Raw genomic sequence first — 21,327 nt, 5'->3', positions numbered from 1 at the left:
ATAAAGAGATACAGGCCTCCAGATTCATTATGTAAACATTGATCCTGGACGGATAACAGTTAATGGTCTTAACAGTTTTTTTTTTTTTCTTTTCACAAAGAGAGTCCCCCCTAAAATAAAGTTTGGACAAAGCTACCATAATCCTTCCACCATGCTGCGACAAACACATACAGTGTGTTGCAAGTGTTCACTCCCCTCACAGAGAAATGCTTGATCCATCATCTGAAAATGGAAAGCGAATGTCACAACCGCAAACCTACCGGGACATTATTGTCTCTCAAAACTGATAGATCTGGCAGTTCAGTTTGAATTTAATTTAGTTTCACTAATTCACAACGAATGTCACCTCCAGGCACGACAAAACAAACGGCTCCAAATCAAGGGGTGGATTAATCACAAAAATCACATAATAACTGTAGAAAAGCTGAAAAGATCCACAGATTAGGTGGGAGGACAACTTTCATTTTTGCTCTCCACAAATCTGGTCTTTATGGAACAAGTAGCAAGAAGAGAGCCATAATTGAGTGGAAACTATAAGAAGCTCTGGTGAAAATGTTCTGAACATAATATGGGCTACATAAACATCCAGAATGTGGTGCTGTCACATACTGAGACCAAAACTGTGTAAACTGCTGTGAGTAGCCTTAAAACACACACCACCCCCATGAAGACAGTGGTAGCAGCATCATGCTGCGGCAGTTTGTTCCTTCCTTCATCTGGCCAGAGCCTGGCCAGATGAAGAAAGGAACGATAGATGGAGCTGAATACAGGACAATAATGGAAGAAGACCTGTCAGAGGGTACAAAAGACTTAAGAGCGTGAAATGCCTTCAAAACTGATTATCAGAGCAAACCATTTAGTCTGACTGGGACAGAGCTAATTTGCTAGGACGAATGGAAAAGCAAAACTGTAGCAAAGGTGGTTTTGCTACAATTACAAAACCACTTTTTTTTTTTTTTTTTGCAATTTTAGCAAAAGGCGGTTCTACAAAGTCTTGATTCAGAAGCATTGACTGCAAATGAACATGATAATATTACTTTAATTGTAACAAAAATTCAAACTTAAAAAGAATATATTAATATCATCTTATTCTACAATTATGGATTACTTTTGGCTCCATCACACAAAATCCTGATGAAGTACAAGGGAGTTCCTGGTTATCATGTGACAAAAATGTAGAAGAGCTCAAGGAATGTAAATACTTTTGCAAGATACTGTTGCTGTTTTAACTTATCTTTGAGTTAACGGTGCTGGAAGCAGGCTATGCGTTTGTGATTTTGTGTGCGCACTTCTGCGTGGGTCTCTGTTTGCAAAGTTTGAAGATGTAACCCAGAAATGTCACTGCAGAAAGTTGAGGCAACAATTCAGACTGTTTTTGCAGATTGCTGATGTGAATCTATACTTCTCTCATTTTCAAAAGCACAAAGTAAAAAAAAAAAAACACTATTTTTTTATCACGCCAGCCAGATGGGTTTTCCGGATATTTCTTTTAAATAAACTCAATTTTCAATTGAAAGCTCTAGTGGAGCCTTGTGCTTTATCTTAAATAAAGATAAGCCTCTGATGTGTTTTAAGGAGGCGTATTTAGGGTAATGGCATACCTACTGAGAGGTGAAGTGCAGTGTTTAGGCAAATATCTTCAGCCCAGATGTTTTAAATTACCCCTTGGGATGCATGGTGCCATACAGGAAAATAGAATGAGAAAGGTAAAAGGCTGTGAATCAGGATGGAAATTTACTCTAACGTGGAATTCAATGGACAGAAAACACTCATCATCAAACATCAAAGTAGGACCCATTCGAAAACTGAAAATTATTCTCCAGTGTGGAAAAAGAAGCCGTCGGCATTTAGAAGTTAAGGCAATAGTTGCTACAAGTTGCAGCATCTTTTAGTATTAGAGTGCAGAAATGAACCGAACAACCTCTTTCTTCATTTTCTTTATATATTTTATTTCAGTAATATTGTAAATTTTGTAGGGCTACACAATCCTTGGGGAATTAATAGGTAAGTATGTTTTTTTTTTTTTTTTTCCAATTTCTAAACAGAGGAATTTAGAGTTGTATAATTTTTTTAGAAGAAAAGGAACAAGAGAAGGACGAAGTAAGATCGTGCCAGACATTAGAGATGCTATTTTTTATTAGACTATATTCTGTTCTGCCCCAAGGCTTCATTTTGCTTCGACCCCGTAATATCACCAAGGGCAAACTAAATTATGTTGCAACCACCTGTGTAAGTCATACCACTACGAGATAAAACTCAAAGGATTGGAATGAAGGGTTCCTCCCAAAAGAGAAGAAATATCCAAAAAATTAAAAGTAATGGTTTTATTAGAAGATCTTGCCTACAGAGAGCTCAGCATAGCTTATGTAACTTCAAGGTATTTTGTAAACAGCTAATTCAACAGGGAAATTGAGAAAATATTTAATGGATTGCTGCTATTTCGGGTATATGAGAGTAATTGATGTGTTTTACCTCACAGAGATTTACGTCTACCCTCTTGAAACATCAGAAGAAAACATTTAAAAAAAACATGTTAAGAAATACATTTTTAGAGGTGCAGCACTAATTAGTAGCAGTTTTTTTTTTTTTTCTTGAACATGCCTTTGTTTACTAGGAGTCCATATTACCCTGAGTTTTCTGAAGAACAGACCCACAGTATCATGGATTATCGTAACAGTAGCCATGCGGAGATTCTATATATTTTCATCCTTTGTTGCACAGCAGACACACCCTCAAGTCAGTAGGGTTAATGTTGTCATTGAAGAAACGCACACAGTTCCTGGCAAGGTTCTGGAAGTATTTAGTGAGCTTGTCAACATAATAATTGTGATAGTAGATCAGAAAAGGCCTTTTTCTGACATGCCTCCTTTGCAGCTGGTAGTTATGTAGATACCATCTAATCGTTGTTATTTAGACTCAGTGACCCCAAGATGCTGCTACACTACCAATGTTTTTACTATAAAAGCAGTTTTCTCTCCTCATTAAACCCTGAATCATGTGTGAAAAATAGTATTTGGAAAACTGAGTTAAAATTCACAATCGTCAACTTGGATTGATTTCTGCAAGGAATCATCAAAATAGACTCTTCCTAACAACATTATGTAGGCTAATGGATCTTAAAAAGCAAGAATTTAAAGGAAAACTCAATACACGAGAAAATAGTGACAGTGAACTACAGAGAGAGCCATTATTGACAATATTTCCATTTATAAATTGAATTATTTTTGCAAACCACTTTTTGTATCATGACGTTGCAAGTCACTGTTCCATCTTTAACAGATTGGTACTGCTCTTTTGGTGGATATGGAAATAGTAAGCAAGGGATTCGTGAAGATCAGCAATAGACTTTATGTTCTCAAGTCTTTCCCATTTGGAATCATTTCTAAAATAAATGAGCCTCCAGGATCTGCCAATATGAGGGGCACTAGTGAATACATTGACTATAAACTGAGCCTTTTTTCTTAAATTACTGTATTCATTTCTCAGCAATTTATTTAAGGCATTTTATAGATGATTTAGTAGCTAATAAGAGTTAATAAGTCTTACATTTATTGGATGAGGAAACAGGAGACACAACGTGTTTAAATGTTAATTGGAGTTTTGTAGACCTCATAAAAAGGTTTGATGTCATAATTATTGTATCAATTATTATATAAAATTAGTAAATTTCCAGATGGAGTATTTATTAAGCCCTCTAATGCTAAGGTTTGTCTTTCTTTTTCTGGTTTGCTCCAAAGCTAAGTCTTGCCACAGTTTTGTCTGTGTATTATTTAGGGGTGTTTGAAGCTTATTAAATATTTACTTGTGTGACCTTTCTAACCTGCCTTAGTAGTCTTAGCCTGGAGTGCTAGTACATTCTGAAAATAGCGTGTTGTACTATAATACTGAAACTGGCAGTAGTTTAACAAAAGATGTCAAAGGAGGTTGAAGGTTTAAATATTCAGTTCAATGTATTAAAAAAAGGAATATTTATAGCATCTCACAGTGTATTACACACAAAGTCGATATTCCATGCATGACATATTTATGGTTTATACAGAACACATCCAACTGATCTTGTTTGATGTTACGAATAAAATAAGTGGCTAGGGTTTGCCTGGAATTTGGATTAAGCTTGTATATTATTGGGACATGAGATTGTTTATTTTTGTCTCACAGTATTTACTGTGCAGTAAATCCTTCAGTCATTTCAAGGATATTTGCAAAGACTAAATTATGTTCTTTGCACAGATTAAAAACAGACAAGGAATTACAGAGAAGAAGCAGCTGCATGATGTTTGAAGGTTTGATAAGGCACATCATCGCACATATAACCAGTGCATACATGGTGTTTTCTCTTTTTTTTTTGCTCGCTGGCTTTCTGGGAAAGTCATGGCTGAAACATGAAGCTCAATGAACGAGTGGGTAAGCAGGATCAAGAAAATTCAATTTGTCAGGCTTGCCCTTTTCAGTACATACAATTCACAGCTTAGGCCAGTGGGTTTGATATATGAGGGCAACAAATAAGAAAAGATGTTTTTTTTTTCTGTAACTCCATCCATCTTTAATGTACTTTTGATGTTGCAGAGGAACACCGTGCAGTATCTCTTTAACATTTTGAGCTGACCGGGAGTTTTGAGTTGAACAAATAAGCAATTTTGCTCTGTGAATGACCTGCCAAGTAGGATCTTGAAAAGTGAGGCGTATTTGGTTTGCAACCTAGACGCAAACCATGATTTTAGGACTATATGTATTGCCAATGTGAACTTTATTGAAAGGCAACAGAAAATGTAATTATTTTCTTCTTCGATCTGGATGGAGTGGGTGTCTGCATCATGATATGATGTCATGCTTCTAAGATCATTTTTCTTTTTTTCATCATTTGAGCATCAGGTTTCTTATAAATATATCTTTAACACGACACCTGTTAACATGAGTGACAGGAGCAGCATAGCACACAAGAGAAGCTGTTATTTTCTTATTGAAAGATATGACAGTGAAAGCTTTAATCACTGTGATGTGTTTTAGAGAGGGGAAAACGTGGTCGCGTCACATTCAACTCAAAATGGAGAAGTACACAGTAGTTACATTTCATTTTAAAGCGATGCACACATTTATGTTTAATTCATGGTGTCTTAATGGGTTAAAAGTCGCCATGCTCTAAATGAATTTGGGTGCTTCTTCGGATCAAGCTGCCATGATGCTTATTAAAATAAAATGTTTGTCTGGGGGATCTTTGTTGCAAATCGTTTAGGGCTGAAACGATTCCTCGAGTGATTCGAGTACCTCGATTATTAAAATTCCTCGAGGAAAATTTATCTGCTTCGAAGCTTTGTTAATTTATTTTTTATTATTTATCGCACCGCGTTCTGGCCGGGACATTATTTGCGTTGCGCAGCGCTCTCACTTCCGCCTGAGTTGTTGATGGAAGCTAAGTGTTAGCAGCATAACGTCCAGTTTTCCAGGTCGGCCTGGGAGGATTTTATTGATTGATGATTACTTTCTAAACTACAGAAAAGTTACTGTTAGAGAAGCTCAGATGTGGAAAAATTGGACTGATGTTGATATGTGATAGTAACACTGCTGTTATGTTAGATTTACCAATGTTTTATCTTTCTTTTTTATCCGATTACTCGTAAGAATAATCGATAGATTACTTGACTACTAAAATATTTGTTTACAACAGCCCTAAAATAGTTAACAAATTTAGACAAGTGTGTTTGGTTTTGCACTAACAAAGAGACTTGAACAATTAAGTCTTTTTATTTGGTATGTGGGAATAGGCTTTATTTAAATTTTAAGTAATTTGACATAATCAACTCTTATTTTATTAAAAGAAAACTGTGATTGTAGGAGAACTATATGTAATGGCGACAATCTGGTGATTAATTGTCATTATTAATCGTCTGTAGAATACAGCAACTCACAGTCGTCATTGCAACATCAATGTGTGCTATATCTCAAACCAAAGGATTGAATTGACGCAACATTTGGTTGGATATTATATAAGTGCCATGCATGAACGTTCTGCTTGCCAGTGGTACATTTGGCCAGTTGGATGGACTTCTTTTGCCTTCAGTGCTCACTAAGGGTGCATGTTTCTAGTGACCAAGATCATGAAGATGAAGGAAAAGCATGAAAACAGGCGGCAAATTATATATCTGTTATCATTGCAGTGTTCTCCAATACTATCACAGTTATTTATTTTTTTTTACATCACACTTAAAATAAAGATTCCATACATTTCAAACTGTCTTTTAAATAATATTTAATTTTTGTGTGTAGAATTGTTTATTTCCGATTTGATATGTCTGCATGTTAATCTATAAACCACATTTGGTCAAATGCAGCTGAGACTGAGCAATCAGTGGTTGAATAAATCGCTCCGCTTGAGATTCACCAAACAACAGAACTGAGATCAGAATTATCAGATTTTTCTTGACAAGTCATTGTGTGGTTTAATACAAAACAATGAAAATCTTCTATTCCCTTATTTCTAAAATGCATCAAGATTAAGAACTCTTACTTTAATCGTTTAATTAATGCATCAAGCAAAAGCATCTACTATGTTGGCCTTTTTCAGTTTAATGAAGATCTATTAAAGGTCTACGTAATGCATAAATGGGCATAATGTGTAATTAGACCATCCTCTGTTGGATTAAAATACTAGCATGTCAGTCAACAAACACAAAGCACATTTTTTCCCTCTTTTATATTAGAAAGACCTGGAAAGAAAAAACATAATTGGCACTTAAGACTTCAATGGGAGTTGATGTCTGAAGTTGGAAACCGATACCTGTAAGGAATAACCTTACTAATGTATCTCTAATGACTCCAGTTTGTTTTTTATTAATATAAGTTGCACTGTTTTAGCTTTAAAATAACACTGAAATAAGGAGACGAATGGCAAATTAACCTTGAGCCATATTATCATTTCAATGTCTTCTTTTTTCAGAGATTAAGAAGATTTTGTGTTTTATTATGACAGCACCTTAGTACTGTCTGAGCTTCCAAACTAACTCTTGACCAATAAGTAGTTTTGCCTTTGACCATAATTTAAAAATGAAACTGTAATTAGTGACCTTGAGAGTTGTTTATACTTGAATACTATGTAGAAAAATATTCCCCCCCGTTTGCTTGGAAAAAAAAGTTTCAATGTACATTGGTTGTTTTTGATAATAAAGCTATGATGTTATTTTAGCAAAGTATTGTGGCCATCAGAAAATGGTTATCATGATTTTGGATGATAGATTAATCAACCCTGTGATTGGTTGTAGGAAATCTAAAAAAAACTAAGAAAATTTCCGGGTAGGCTGAATGTTTCAATTTAAAATGCTGCTGCATCCTTTGGGAGTTGTGAATCACAGTCACATAATTTATTTGTATGCCATGATTTGCCTCTCATCCAAAACGCTACATGGGAAACAACACTGAAACAAGAGTGCTAATGAGGGAAAACACTTAATGAACAGGGTCAAGGAAATGCCTCTGTGTGCTGTTGAATATGTATTATTTCTGTGCATTTGACGCAAACTGTAACGTTAAACGTGTTTTCCCTCTTCCTGTTTGACTTTCCTCGCCGGTTAATCCGACGTGGCACTTTTCATCACCGGCGCCGTCTTTTCCTTCAGCGTGAAGGATTCAAATGAGACGTGAGCGCTGCTGCTTCTTCATACATGTTTCATGAATCTTTTTAGGCTGCTCCTGGGATGAAAGCGCAAATGTGTGAGATCTTGTCTGGAAAAAAGGGTACAAAAGATGGGAGGTGTCCAAGTTTGTAATGAGGCTAGCAAGATCTCCTGGCTCGCAAGCAAACTAGGGCATCTGTAATGAGTGTGAAGGGAGATGAGGAGATGGGGGGGGACAGGGCAGAGACAGAGAGGTGTTTTGCAAGCCTGCGTTCAGCCACAAGCTGTAATGTCAGGCGTCCAAAAGATGCCTGGAAGGAAGCAGATGTCAATCATGCTGTCGCTCCCACTCAAAAGAGATACTGGAAGCATCGGTAATTATGACTGTCAGCAGAGCCTGAAGTGTCTTTTTCCCCACAAACTCTGCTAGCGTTAGAGCGCATGTGATGGCTTGAGTCAGTTTTTATTCTCATTATTTGCTGCTTCTTTATCAATAAGATCTCTTTAAAATATTTAATTTTGAACCTGAAATTACCTAAAGTTAAATACCACATTGTCAAATTGGCGAGGGATAGAAGCATATCCTAGGAATCTGGTGAAATATTTATGAAGGCGTATTAGTTTTGCTGGCTCCTAATTAGTAGGGACCTGAAATAGATTTTAGAGGAATGATATTAATTATCACAATCCATCAAAGGGCGTTGTTGTTATGCTTCCTTGCCAGGATGTGATTTACAACAGAGAGGAGATTGTTTATTCAGTTAGGCCTCTTACGCCTAATCATCAGCACACATTTTGAACTGATAAGTTTGGAAAGTATATGAGTTAGAACCTAAAAGTAGGCTTATTTTTTCCACTTTCCTTCAGTCATTTTTGTTCTAGCTTGTTATTTATGTTGTCATCTGTTTTCTATGCTGCTTTGACAGAGCTGTGTTACAAGTTGCTCTTCATAATTTCAAAGGTTTCCATCACTGTTAAAACTGCATGATTTCCATGGTGATTGCATTTTATATTGGCTGAAAGGGATAATAAGTACTGTCCTATTAATATGGTCCTGAATGGATTGCATCAGTTGCAGTTTGGAGGCGGCATGAAATAAATGTCTGATTGCTGAGAGCCAGGAGACGGGGTTAGAGGTCACGTAACTATCGACTTTTCTTGAGGAACCTGGTTGATTGTCATCCAGGTATCGCCTTCCTGTTTTGGTGGTAGTTACTCGAAATACACTTTTGATTTTAGACAGATGTCTTATAATTAGCTGTATGCTTTGAAATCCAGACTTGATAATGGAAAACGTTTGTTTGTATTTAACTTTCAAGATGTCTTGATGTTTTGGCTCAAATATGTTTGCCATCTAAGATACATTTGCAAGGGAGTTGCTCAAATGTATAGAATTGTGTTGAACATGTTAGTATGTTCAATTTAACTTGATCCCATTTAATACTAGAAGATCAGGAATTAAAGTTTTAGACATAAGATCAATATTACATTGACAATCCAGGTACACTGGCAAATCAAAACACTGTACTTCAAGGGTTTTAGGAAGTATTTACTCCACAACATGGCAAAAAATAAATTAAATAAAATAAAAATCCTTTACTCCCATTTCAGAGGAACATAATGCCTTAAAAAGCTCAACATCTGATATGTCTCTGTAGTTATAAAGCCCTTACACATCTGACTTCATGGTTCATACACGTACACAGGTTATACATTCACCTCATAAGAGCCGGAGTCCCAGGTTGCTTGAAAATCTGGTGAACCCTGCATGCCCTGGGCTGAGTGCATTATCCCTGCCCCTTGCCCATGATGAGGAGAGGTATTGATCCTATGCTGAGACAAAAGCCCTCTGTGCACCTTTCGAGGGCTTAAGGTTGTCGGAGGCAGGATGCAGAGTAATGAAAGCAGCAGAAAGCAGAGACGGGACCGGCTTAGACCCAACCAGTATTGAGACCTTACCACTAAAGAACGATACATTTTGGCATTTTTAAACCCCCTAATTCCTAGTCATTTTGTTTGTTCTTCCTTGAAGCTTAAATACACCATAAACACACTTTGTACTTTAGTTCTGATGGTCATAAAGATAATTTAGGGCTCTTGTGAGAAGATACGTCCTAGGAATAACTGTACTTTACTCCCACTATGAGGTCAAAATACTAGCAAGAAAAGCCAGCAGACAAGGAGACGCAAAAGGAAGCATCTTGTGGCAAGTAAGGTTGATTAATGCCAAGGACTCCAGATTTCTTGTGAGAAGTTCCTTTGTGGTGGTGATGGCATTTATTGAAGTCTCAAACCTTTCAGTGACCAGAGATCAAGTTCAAATTTCTGATAAGAGATGCTCATTAGAGCTCACAAAATCTCTATGTTGTGTTGTGGCTTGCATAGAGCAGCAGAGGAAAAAAATTAAGCAAATGTATTGCAAGCATTAGATGCGTTTTCAGAGTGAAATCGTTTAATCACATCTTAAAGTTTACTTCACGCTGCCTGGACCCCAAAAAAGAGATCTATTATCTGTCCTTGAGTTGGTACGGTTTTCAGAGTTATAATTCAAATATATCTTACATGCTTTGCTCAAAATGCCACAGATTTATAGTATATTCCGGTTCTTTGCATATATTTTGGCATAGCACAAGATTTATTCTAGCTTCCATCACACCAGCCTTAAAAGAGATGGAATGAATCTTCTCATATCCCTGCAATGATGAACATCATATGATTTCAGATGTACACTTGAAAAAAAAAAAAAAAAAAACACGTCAAAGGCAGGACTCTGTCTCTTTCTGTTTCTCTGAGCTGCAAATATTAGGGCCTTGATGTTTCAGCAAAGGGAATACCAAACATCCCTGCCCTTGCGGATCACTTGTGGCTACAGCTCGAGCTTAATACTGCCATTATCTCTTCTACACAAGCCCTGTTATCCTCTGAGGTAAAGGAACCGGAGCGTTGAAGGAGCAGATTAGCTCTTAAAACAAATTAAAAGGTTTGTCAAAATGCTACAATCTTTGCTGTCCGATAAGTAACCTGGCCCATACTGTATTTTGTAAACTCAGATAAAATGTATTCATGCGAAGATAAAAAAAAAAAATAAAAAAAAAAAACTGGTTTAAATTAAGAACATGAAAGTAGGTCAAAAAATAAAAACAATAATTCTTTCACTGTTTGCAGTCTGATACAGCATTTATATTTCTAAAAGAATGTCATATCTAATAGCCTACCTCAGACTAGGCAGCTCAATGCTAAGTTGTTAAATGTTTTTGGACCTCAAAGACATTAACTATGTAAGTAAGCAAGCTGTGGGAAAAAAATAGCTGAACATGAATTCACCGATTTTCTATTTATGATGTGACGACCTGGAATAAATATGATTTGTGTTTTACCTGAAGATACAAGAGTTAGAGCTTTGTGGGCAATTTCTACTTTAAGTTATGATAAAACATCTTAATGTGATTTGCCCTGAAGAACTACAGTATTACCAGGTATGAGAAAGCGTATTTTATTAATGCCTTCTTTCTGTGAGTCTTTATATTAGGGATAAACACATGGCCATGTTGCCTGTTTCAGTCAATGGTGTTTTACTATATTAAAATGTCTTTTTAAACACTGTTTCAGTATCTTATTCTGGTGATTAGCATAGTGCTTTTATATCTCTACGTCTGTGTGTTTGTACTCTGTATAAACACACAGACACTTTACCGAAGTACTTTATGTTTTATCTTCACTTGCCCTTGAGTTATTATATTTATTTTAAGACCTATAACCTCTGAAAATGTTCATCTGCTTTGACTAAGACTATGTCTTTTCACATCTTCTATGTGCTCATTTGCTGATTTCTCAGACAGGTTTGTTGACTTTCTTTTTCCTTTTGCCTTCAAACCCAAGAAAGAAACACTTGTAAAACGTATATGTTTGAATCAAGTAAAGTAAGTAAATATTGATAAAAAAAATATGGAATGACTATAATTTTGCTCAAAGTAGTAAAATGTTTGTTGTTTTTTCTGTTTTCATGCAACTAACTTGTTTTCTGTGTTTGTTGTCAGTTTTAATGGTAGAGTCATTTACACTGAACTGAGAATTAATAATAATAATATTTCCAATATATATCGTCATTGATTGTTATGATTATGTAAGATTGACAACCTGACTTAGGCAAACGCACGGATATTTGATGATATTTGATTTTATTTTATTTTTTAAGAATGACATGAATGAATAAGCTGTATTTTTAGGTTCTAGCCTAATCATGTGGCTAAATGAATTAAAATTTAATCAGATTTAGTTTGCAGTGTGGTTGCATCATCGGTGAACAGAATCTTAGAGAGGAGGCACAGATGGAGATGAAGAGTGTAACAGAGAGGATTCCAATGAGATGAGCAGAAACTGTGACCTAATCGATTCGATTTGAAAAAAAAAAAAAGAATAAAGTCATTTAAAATGTAGATGTTGTTTAAAACCATTTTGCATATCACTGTCAACAGTGTCAGGGCTCCATATTTCTCCTTGGTGTTTTACTTAAGCTGACAAAAATTTTAATATAAAACTTACTGTGGCTGGTGTCCTTTGTTCATTCTGGTAAAGTTAGGGTTATTCAAATGAGTGGTGCAGCACGCTTTAAATTCATTCCAGATTTAATTAACTTAAATACGGTGCTACTGTTGTCTGAAATTCCCTTTTTTTTTTTTTTTCCCACGGCCGGGCCACATGCCAATGTTCTACGAATACGAGGACAAAAAAAAAAACATACCAGACCCATTTAATTCAAATTTGTTTGTGTTTATTTATTTAAAGTTTTCTGAACATTAGGCTGTTTCCGTCGGCTTGCTAAAACCACACTGTGTCTTTTTAGCCTTCTAGAGAACTTTTAGCATTTTCAGCCTTCTCTAAACATCTCCTTTGTCTTTTCATTTCCCCCACCCTTAGGCCAAAGCTGGTTTATTCCCTCTAGCGATTACATCCAATTAGGAGCAGCGAGGCTTTCTCCCCTCCTCCCTTCCCACACTCACAATGTGGAATACAGTGCAGTGAATCGGGGCTTTCTCCTCTTTGATGTGAACAAATTACACTTCATACACACACTTGGCAAGGAAACAAAGGTTCAGTTTTCTCTTTCAAGTTGGGATTCTTTGTCATTTGGTGAACAACACGATACACAATGAGAAGAGAGACAATTTGATGTGGATTGATGATGATTTGTTTTTATGTCTGCTAGTTTCATATTGGATGTGGACAACTGCAAAATGCATACATATTCAGCAGAAATGGGAACTCGGTTTGGTGTCTTAGACAGTTGACTTAGTCTTAACTCAAACCTGACTTGAGTGTAACTCAAACACTTAAGGGATATTTTTGATATTCACTGACTCACCAACCACAAATCTGGTTTCTGAAGCACGTGCTTTTCATTTATTGCCAATAACATCAAGAACACATTAGGGTGTGTGAAAGTATTAGTGGTACTTCTGTTCACCATTTGTGGTTCCCCATTTTAATATTTCTTTCTGTCATGCAGATTACTTTTTTCTTTACAGCGAGTTCAGTTGAACTTAACGGGTCAGTGCATATGAGGAATATTCACGAAGAGCTTCAAACAACCCTTCTTTATAAATTCAAGATCAGTGATAGCAAAACAACTTAAATTACACTCATTTTACCGTTTTCGTTTTTTTTTTAACTGTGAAGTAAAGGATTACGATGTAAGCATTTATGAAAACCACACTTTGCCCTCTTTAAGTCTCCTCATTATGTAGATATGTAAGTTAAAGCCCATAACATTCCTGACGGTAGTTCCTGCAGATGTTTGCATTAAGTTGATCCAGAGTTCATGCATGAGCTTCTCATGCTGCCGGTATTAAATTATTAAGATAAAAACTGATCCGAATAATAAAAGATCGCAGTCCTCACTATCTCTTTTTAACCTTTATAGAGGTATTTTTAATTTTGGTTTTATAGTTTTGTCTTTTATATATCTATATAATATGAGGTAACCTTTTATAGCTCAGTGCTTAATAATTGAAGTAAACATTAGCGTGAGATACAAAAAGGGGTGGAAATTACCATAACATTTCTGGGAACAGCTTGTGCTGGATAATAGGCTCCATGTGCTTCGGCATTCAAAAAGCTCATTTGGTTTTGTTTAGTTGTGTTAAACATTTCTGAATTTGACCTGCATACAAGAGGAGGAAGGCAGCAGCTCTTTTTAGTGTCAATAGGTACTTCACGATAATCTCTTTTTTGGGGTTCTATAGTGTATAGTTTTTTTTTTTTTTTTTTTGGTAACCAACTGAGTTAAAATTGTATCTGTCAGCTATAAACCTATTTATTGGACCAAGAAGATGAGTCCCGTGTAATTATTAGTGGCCAACTGGGTCCTACACCAGAGAACACAGGGTTTATGGATAATGCATCTCTGAAACGTTATGTTAGAATTTGCTGAATGTTTTGTAAGTATTTTAGATTTGGCCATTTAATTGGCGATTTTAGTTATTTCATTTTCTGATGTGTTTCATGTTTGTGTATCCTTAGTTTAGATTTTTTTAACCTTTGGAATATTCTCTGGACTGTTCCCTGTATTTTGACACAACAGAGATTCTTATAAACCTTGTAGTGTCAATTAAATTAAAACAAATAATAATTAGATGTACTTTTGTGAAATTGCATACAATAAAGTAGAAAACATGAGTCCTCAAAAGTAGCCAGAAAATCACTCTGGTGTTATTGGGGTATGACTTTGGGTCACCTCTGGTAATGAATTGTGGTACCTTGATTGGTTTTGCATTAGTGGCGTTATGCATCCTTTTGCCTTACCCCTTCTCAGAAAGCACACAGGTACAGTTAACACCTACTCAGACATTGTGTTTGTAGACTGTATCTTGATAAGCTCCTTACCTGCACAGATGAATCCCCCACCCCCCTCCCTCAGTGCCCAGTTTAACGCATCGGGGCTAATTTTGTTTGCCCCTTTTGACCCAGGTGAATCTCCTGGATCTCATAGAATAGATGCAGGTTCTCGCAGGAGAGAATACAAAACATGAACAGCTTCCTTCCATACAAGTTCAAAGATACAGACATTATCAGTGTACCCGCATTTCCATTTGGCAATAAGGTCACACATTCATTAAAATATTCATAATCATTATAACAGTAATTTGTTCTTTCAACACATTTAGTATTGTTTTTTTTTCCTAACTCCTTCTGTGCACTTAGCAGCTTCTGTTGGCAAGCACAGTGATGAAGACAAACAATTAGTCATTCCACAGTTTGTTTAAATGTCTTGTTTTTCTAAATATTTTTAATGTCACTTTTCTTTAAAAAAAAAAAGCTCTAAAATGGAATATAAAGCATTCTTGTAACCCAGATGGGGTTCAGAGGCAAAAACATAATTGCAATATAATTCTAACATGAGGTGTTTCTTGTTTCTTCTATAGCGATGCGTCAAAGAGACACTTGTTAATAGAGGTCTAACCTGGTTGCCTGTTCCTGACAAAAAAAAAGTAAAATGAGGATGGATGGGTTATTTACTTGCAAAGAGATGGTGCTTAACACTTCATTTGACATGCCAGGGTACTCTGCTGCACCGCCTTGCCATTAGTTGGTACAGTTAATGATAAGGAAGTGCCTCAACAATGCCTCCTTAATTATTGTTGGTACTGTAACTGTGAGTCATTTCACAGCAAGCCACCCACTCCATACCAAGATGATTTAATGTTAATAAGCATGGCTGTGATAGAACAAACACTTTAAAGGGTGATAGTATGTGGGAGAAAGATGCGCGTGGAGCATCTGTTCAGGGCTGGGGAGTAGCTTTGTGCTTGTGTGTGTGTGTGTGTGTGTGAAGGAGGTATGAGAAAAGGTGATATCTGTAGTGCTAATGTGCAGCACACACAGTGACAGAACTGTGTGCCTGAGAACAATTTAATGCTGAACTTTTAAGACTATTTTTACCGTTCTTTATTAGAAAAGAAAGCAATGTTCAAATGATTCTGTTGTTCAGTTTATGCAGTTTCAGTTCTACTGCTGTATAGCAAATTAATTGTAATAAAGACTCATTTAAATATGCACAAATGTATTCTCACTGGCCACTTTATTAGGTTAATTTTGCTAAATGCCAGTTTGGATGGCCTTTTTGGCTTTTTGGCTTTCAGCACAGCCATAGATTCAATAACACTGTCGAAATATTCCTCAGATACTTCAGTCCATATTGACATGATAGCTTGAAATAGTTGCAAAAATATTTCATCTGCACATCCACGGTATGAGTCATCTGCTACACCACATCACAAAGGTGCTCTATTTAAATTAAATCTGTGGAGGCCGTTGGAGTGCAGTGAACTGACTGCAGTGTTCAAGACATCAGCTTGAGATAAATCAAGCTTTGCGGTAAGGGGCGTTGCATAGCCGGAGGTAGCAATCAGAAAGTGGATACACTGTGGTCATCAAGGAATACAAAACTCAGGTAGGCAGTGGTGTTTAATCAATGTTCACATACGAAGGTGCTCAAAATGTGCAAACGAAAGATCCCCTACCGCACGGCATTGTACCACCACCATCTATGTCGTTGATTCAGGCAGGATGTTTCCATGCTTTCATTTTGGTAAGGCTACATTCGGATCCTACAATCTGAATTATGCATTTGAAGTAAAGACTTTTCAAAGTTTCATCGTGTTATTGTCAAATTTTGGTGAACCTGTACAAATTGTTGCTTGTGTTTTCTGTTCAAGAAATTCACCCCAAGTGGTCTTTTGCTCCTGGAGCCCGTCTGTGTGGAGGTTTGATGCTTTCCTTCATCAGAGACAGTAATTTGTTACAACCAGATTACCACTTGGTGTAACAAGTAGTAATTTGAGCCACTCTTAATGTCATCACAGTGGTCCGCCTATTCTCCTCTGACCTTTGAGGTAACCACAGTATTTTCAGCCAGATACTTTCTGCTCACTGGATATTTTCATAAATCCTCTTTCTTCTTGATGTTCAGACTGGATTTCCATAAGTTTAGTGTCTGTGATTATTTATTTTTATTTCCAGTCTGTTAAACTCATTCAGTATTTGATGCCACAAACTAAAAAAAGAAAATAAAAAAAACATATTAATAAAGCAAATGCCAGATATTTATAATGTGAAACACTTGACATATTCAGCAGAATGTAATTTGAGTATTTTTTGGGCAGTCATTTAATTGTCAGTCCCGATGCTACTCTGCTAACTAGGAGTAACAGATCCATTACCCAGATTGTGTTTGTATCCCATCATGCACTCTACTCAACCCAGGCGGGACACATTTGACTGTGTCTTGGTGCTCGATGTAGCTGGACCTTACGGTTGATTTTATTTGGGTATTGACTTATACGATCCTTATTAATGTGAGAGAGTATAACTATTTTAAAGAAGCATACTGCTACAAAAATACATGCAAAGACAGCAGAGTAAAACCCCACACTGCAGCCTGCTGTCTTGAACCATTTGCAAAGTTGGAATAGAAATTATGTAAATGTACTTGGGGAATGGCTAATGTAGAAACACCTACTGAATGTCAAAAACTCTGCCCTGGTAAATATTAAGCTCAAGTCCCTCTGCAACATTTCCACGATCCATGAAGAAAATGTAACTTGTGTGGAGACGACTGCTATCATAGTTCCATCTGCTGGAGTGATTGTTTTGACCCTTTACTCAGACAAATGGAGACATCGAGACCATAACAGGACTAATAATTATGGTAAGTAAACGACAATAACTTTTCAATGTGACTATTTAATGCAAAGTGACCCTGCTGATAACAGTCCATATGCATTGCATTAACCTTAACAAATGACTCCTAGAACAATTAGAATTGGACTTGTCTCCTTTATTCACAATATCAACGGTAAAGTAAATTATTTAATGTTATCCCATTTTTCCAAGCTGTTTAATCATTGACAACATGTTTAAAATATCAAGTTGCCCACCACTATGTTTTCTAATGGTTTAACAAGATATAAAAGTGCATTGTGTTTTATTTATGTGGGATCTCAAAGATTTGACTTCAGGGGATCTTATTATCATTTTGACTCCAAGCATGAATAAAGCACTGCATTAGTTCTTCATTCCTTATTTTCAGCTGATACTAAAAAAAAAAACAGCTTTGTCTTATATTCAATAAACAATCTTGTAGCTTTATTTCTTCATTCACATTCACTAATGCTTAATTGATTGTTGCAAAAAATAAAGAACCTACCTCTCTAAAAGCATTCAAGTATGGTTTAATTTTCTAAGATGCATATCATAAGCCACAAAACCTTACAGATATTCCTATTGACTATTTTTTTAGATTGCACATAGTAGCACTGTGACATTTTTTTTAAATATAATTTCAAAAATGATACAGCCTTTTCAGCAGAGGCTTTATGCCACATCTCATATCACTGCTGCCTATAAGATGTTCTTAAATACAGAGACAGAATGAGGATCCATCTCTTCGCCACATTGTACCACTATTTGCATGCTCAGTAGACGGCATTATTCCCAGACACTGGAATGTCCACCTTTATATAACTTCATGCTGTGATATCTCTGATTGCATTAAAGAAGTCTTGCAGTCTGACAGACAGATTGGTGCCCTCTGAAACAAGCAAACCAGCAAATCCGCCTCTCAAATCAACCCACGGTTTCTTTTTTTTTTTTTTTTTTTTTTTTTTTTTTTTTGCACCTCTTCGACTGTTGTTCACAGTGCTCCAATTTGCCACATGCCAGGTTTTTATACATGAAACATTGGTTAGAAATATGTCATTAGTTTTCACTGTCTGAAAATGAACGTCTTTATTAGATTGGATATTAATATCTATTTGTGTATTTCACTAACTGAAGCAGCACACATTTATGTGGTAAATGAAGATGCTCTCTGGTTTGAATAGGACAAACAAAACAAAGGCTTTATAGGCTTTAGGATTTAGGGGCTTTAAATATTTGAATGTTAGAATGAAATATGTCTGCTAAAGAAAAAAAACCCCTAAAGATTAGGAATAATCACACAGAAGAGAGAATTTTAATCTTAATTCTTTGAATGTTCTCACACGGTTTGGCTAATAGATGAGCAGCATTTCAATGAAAGGCTAAAATATCTGATTCTCTATGGTAATTAATTTGGTTCTGCCTCTCACTTTTGGTAACATTATAAAGCTGTTGTATCTAACTTTCCCCTGGCATCAGAGTTTTTTTTATTTTTCTTTTTTTTTCTCTTTTTACAATTCTTTGCCTTTTCCCTGGAAGAGTTCTGAACAATTTTGAAGATTAGTATCGAGCAAATAAAAATGTTGTCTGTTGTCTGACAACAGTGGTTACTGGTGGTCATGACAGTGATGTGCACAATTTGGTTTTTAGCCATTTAGTTATAGGGAAGCCTATTCTCTTTGGGGTTTCGTGCGTGGAAAATGTGGCAATCTTCATATTTGCTTCGAAACAAAGTTTAACTGCTGCAGCGGATTGAGCCGCCCTAAGCTGGCTACCGTTGACTGCTTCATTCGAGTGTGCACCCTGAGTGTGATGCACAGCCTTACTTTGTCTCTGGTCCGTATCGAATGGTCCCAAGACTAGACATTTAACTTTGGTAATTTAGCCAATCCTCAAGACTCTGCTTATAATTTGTTTCATTATGAAACGAAATAACAGTTTGTTTGTTTTTTCTGACAATTTTAGATAAAGAGTGGTGCTCTTATCCACAAGAGATAAACCTTGTGACACAGCGTATGCTGGGTGATTTCACACATCTATGTTGAACACCAGCCAAGTGTTTTGTGTGCCTGGTGTTCTTTGCTATCTTGTGATTCACTACATCAACACTTGGAGAGAGAGAGAGGGGAAAAAAACACCTTCATGTTCTGCTTCTTTATCTTCTCTGCATGTGTATTTACGTGTGGGTGTGAAGCGTTGTCTGTGCTCGGAGGCATACGTTTTATTTTCCTCTTATTTATTTTTTTACTTGTTCATTTGCTAGTGTGTAATTATGTGTGTATACAAAACTTGTCTTAAGAATTTTCAAGTTTCTGCCTTGACCCCATGGAAAGCGAGGAGGGAGGAAAAACTGGAGGGAAAAAAAAAAAAAAAAAACGTCATGAAGCGAAACATGGAACGGCTTGGTTGGGGATTACGCTGGCCCGAATGCATGAGGAAACACCGAGGGGAGCGTCTGCTGCCAGACAGATGAGAGGCTGACAAAGTGCTCGGGCTTTGTGTGACTTTTGGTCTAGGCTTTCGCTCACGTTCAAAGCAGTGTGAATGTCTGTGGCCCACAGTAAAATCTGGTCTGTTTAATACATGGAGTCACCTTTTCCTTTCTTGGCATGAAGGAGCTCGATTTGACGAAGCAGATTTAGACCAAGTAGAGGTCTTGACAGATGTGTCATTACAGACCATTTCTGGTGAAACCTATTTCTTGAAAGGTCCATGTTGTTGTGGCTCTGTTTTGTTTTTAATTTTTAGAAACTCAATTCTGAAACAATATCAATTTCAAACAGAGAAAATGCAATAAATACAAATAGGAAAGAGGCAGAGAGAAGAAATAATCACTCCATGCTGCTTTTCCTTGTGGCTGGAAATCGCTCCAACTGCCTTAATGTCTTCTTTATGTCCTATGCAGTCTTAAACCCTCTATATGCAGATATCTATTCAGTATTCAGTTGAATTAAGCAGGCATTGGTAAGCTGTGTTATTGTCAGTGTATTATAAAAAGCTAACGTCATGCATATTTTGCTCTACAGAGCAGCAAATCCTGTACATTCAGCGCCCGTTTGTTCATCCATCCATCCATCCATCCATCCATCCATCCATCCATCCATCCATTGGTTTACATTTCTTATCATCTCCTATAATAAATGCCATCTTTCTGTTATCCCTGGATCTAATGCCCTTAGCTTAGTTCCTCTGTATCGGCTTGCAGGCAACAGTTTTTGGAGCAATTTCATGGGTTATGATGGAGATTGAAGATTTCGTTAATGACGGTAGACAGGCCAAATCTCAGCTGTGGAACTGGACCAGAGCCTCAAATCTCAGGATGGAGCAAACAAGTGTGAATGCCACAGGGGCTAATCCTACAGCGGTTCACAGTGATGAACGCTTATTAGTCAAATGCAAATGACCAGGACTGGGAGCCTAAACGAGGGGGCGGGGGATGGTAGGGCCTGACCCAGTGCCAGGTTATGATTTAGAGTAACTCAGTGTTGCTTTAGTAAATGTGTTGCTTTGCTGATGCAGCGCCCTACAGATGGCAGCTAGGTCTGGTTTTGCATATGTTATGCTCATGGGAATTGCATGCTAAATGTGCATATGGCATTGCAGAATATGGTTAATAGTGCAGCCAGATCAGCAGTGTTGCATACAAACTGCTGTCCTGAATACTGTGACACAGTCATAATAAAGCTAACACATATTTTTTTCCATCTTCCTCTCCTTTCCTTTTTTCTCTGTACAGCAGCAGATGGTGAGGAACCAACTTCTCCAGGTAGGGAAGTTTTAATTCTTTGTAACATAACCTCTGTCGCTTACTCACTTTCTGTTTATTTATTTGGGCTCCTTTGTGTGTTTGCTTTTATGCGATGTTAAGGTTGACAGAAGAAAAAAAAAAAAGAAACTAAAAACTCATAATCTACCGTCTGGGAGATGAGGAATAAAAACGAGAGATGACAATATGCTGTGTTTTTCAGATGTTCCTGCACCTCTTGTTCACTTGAGCTTTTTAAAAACATCCATGATCCATGTG

General features: G+C 36.7%; 1 protein-coding gene across 2 annotated transcripts in view; it reads left to right on the top strand.

Moving 5' to 3' along the window:
* Positions 1-21,327, top strand: part of edil3a (EGF like and discoidin domains 3a) — a 145,139-nt gene that overhangs the window by 9,295 nt on the left and 114,517 nt on the right. The window contains exon 2 of one of the 2 annotated variants that reach the window (XM_088008935.1): positions 21,040-21,069. The exons of the other annotated variant lie outside the window; for it this stretch is intronic. Within the exon in view, the coding sequence (XP_087865061.1) occupies positions 21,040-21,069 (30 nt within the window). The remainder of the gene's footprint in view (positions 1-21,039; positions 21,070-21,327) is intronic. 2 annotated transcript variants of the gene reach the window in all.

The sequence above is a fragment of the Poecilia mexicana genome, unplaced genomic scaffold, assembly GCF_051168715.1.
Source record: "Poecilia mexicana isolate PSO_F unplaced genomic scaffold, ASM5116871v1 scaffold_9, whole genome shotgun sequence".
NCBI lineage: Eukaryota > Metazoa > Chordata > Actinopteri > Cyprinodontiformes > Poeciliidae > Poecilia > Poecilia mexicana.
This window is presented reverse-complemented; position numbering and strand designations above follow the sequence as displayed.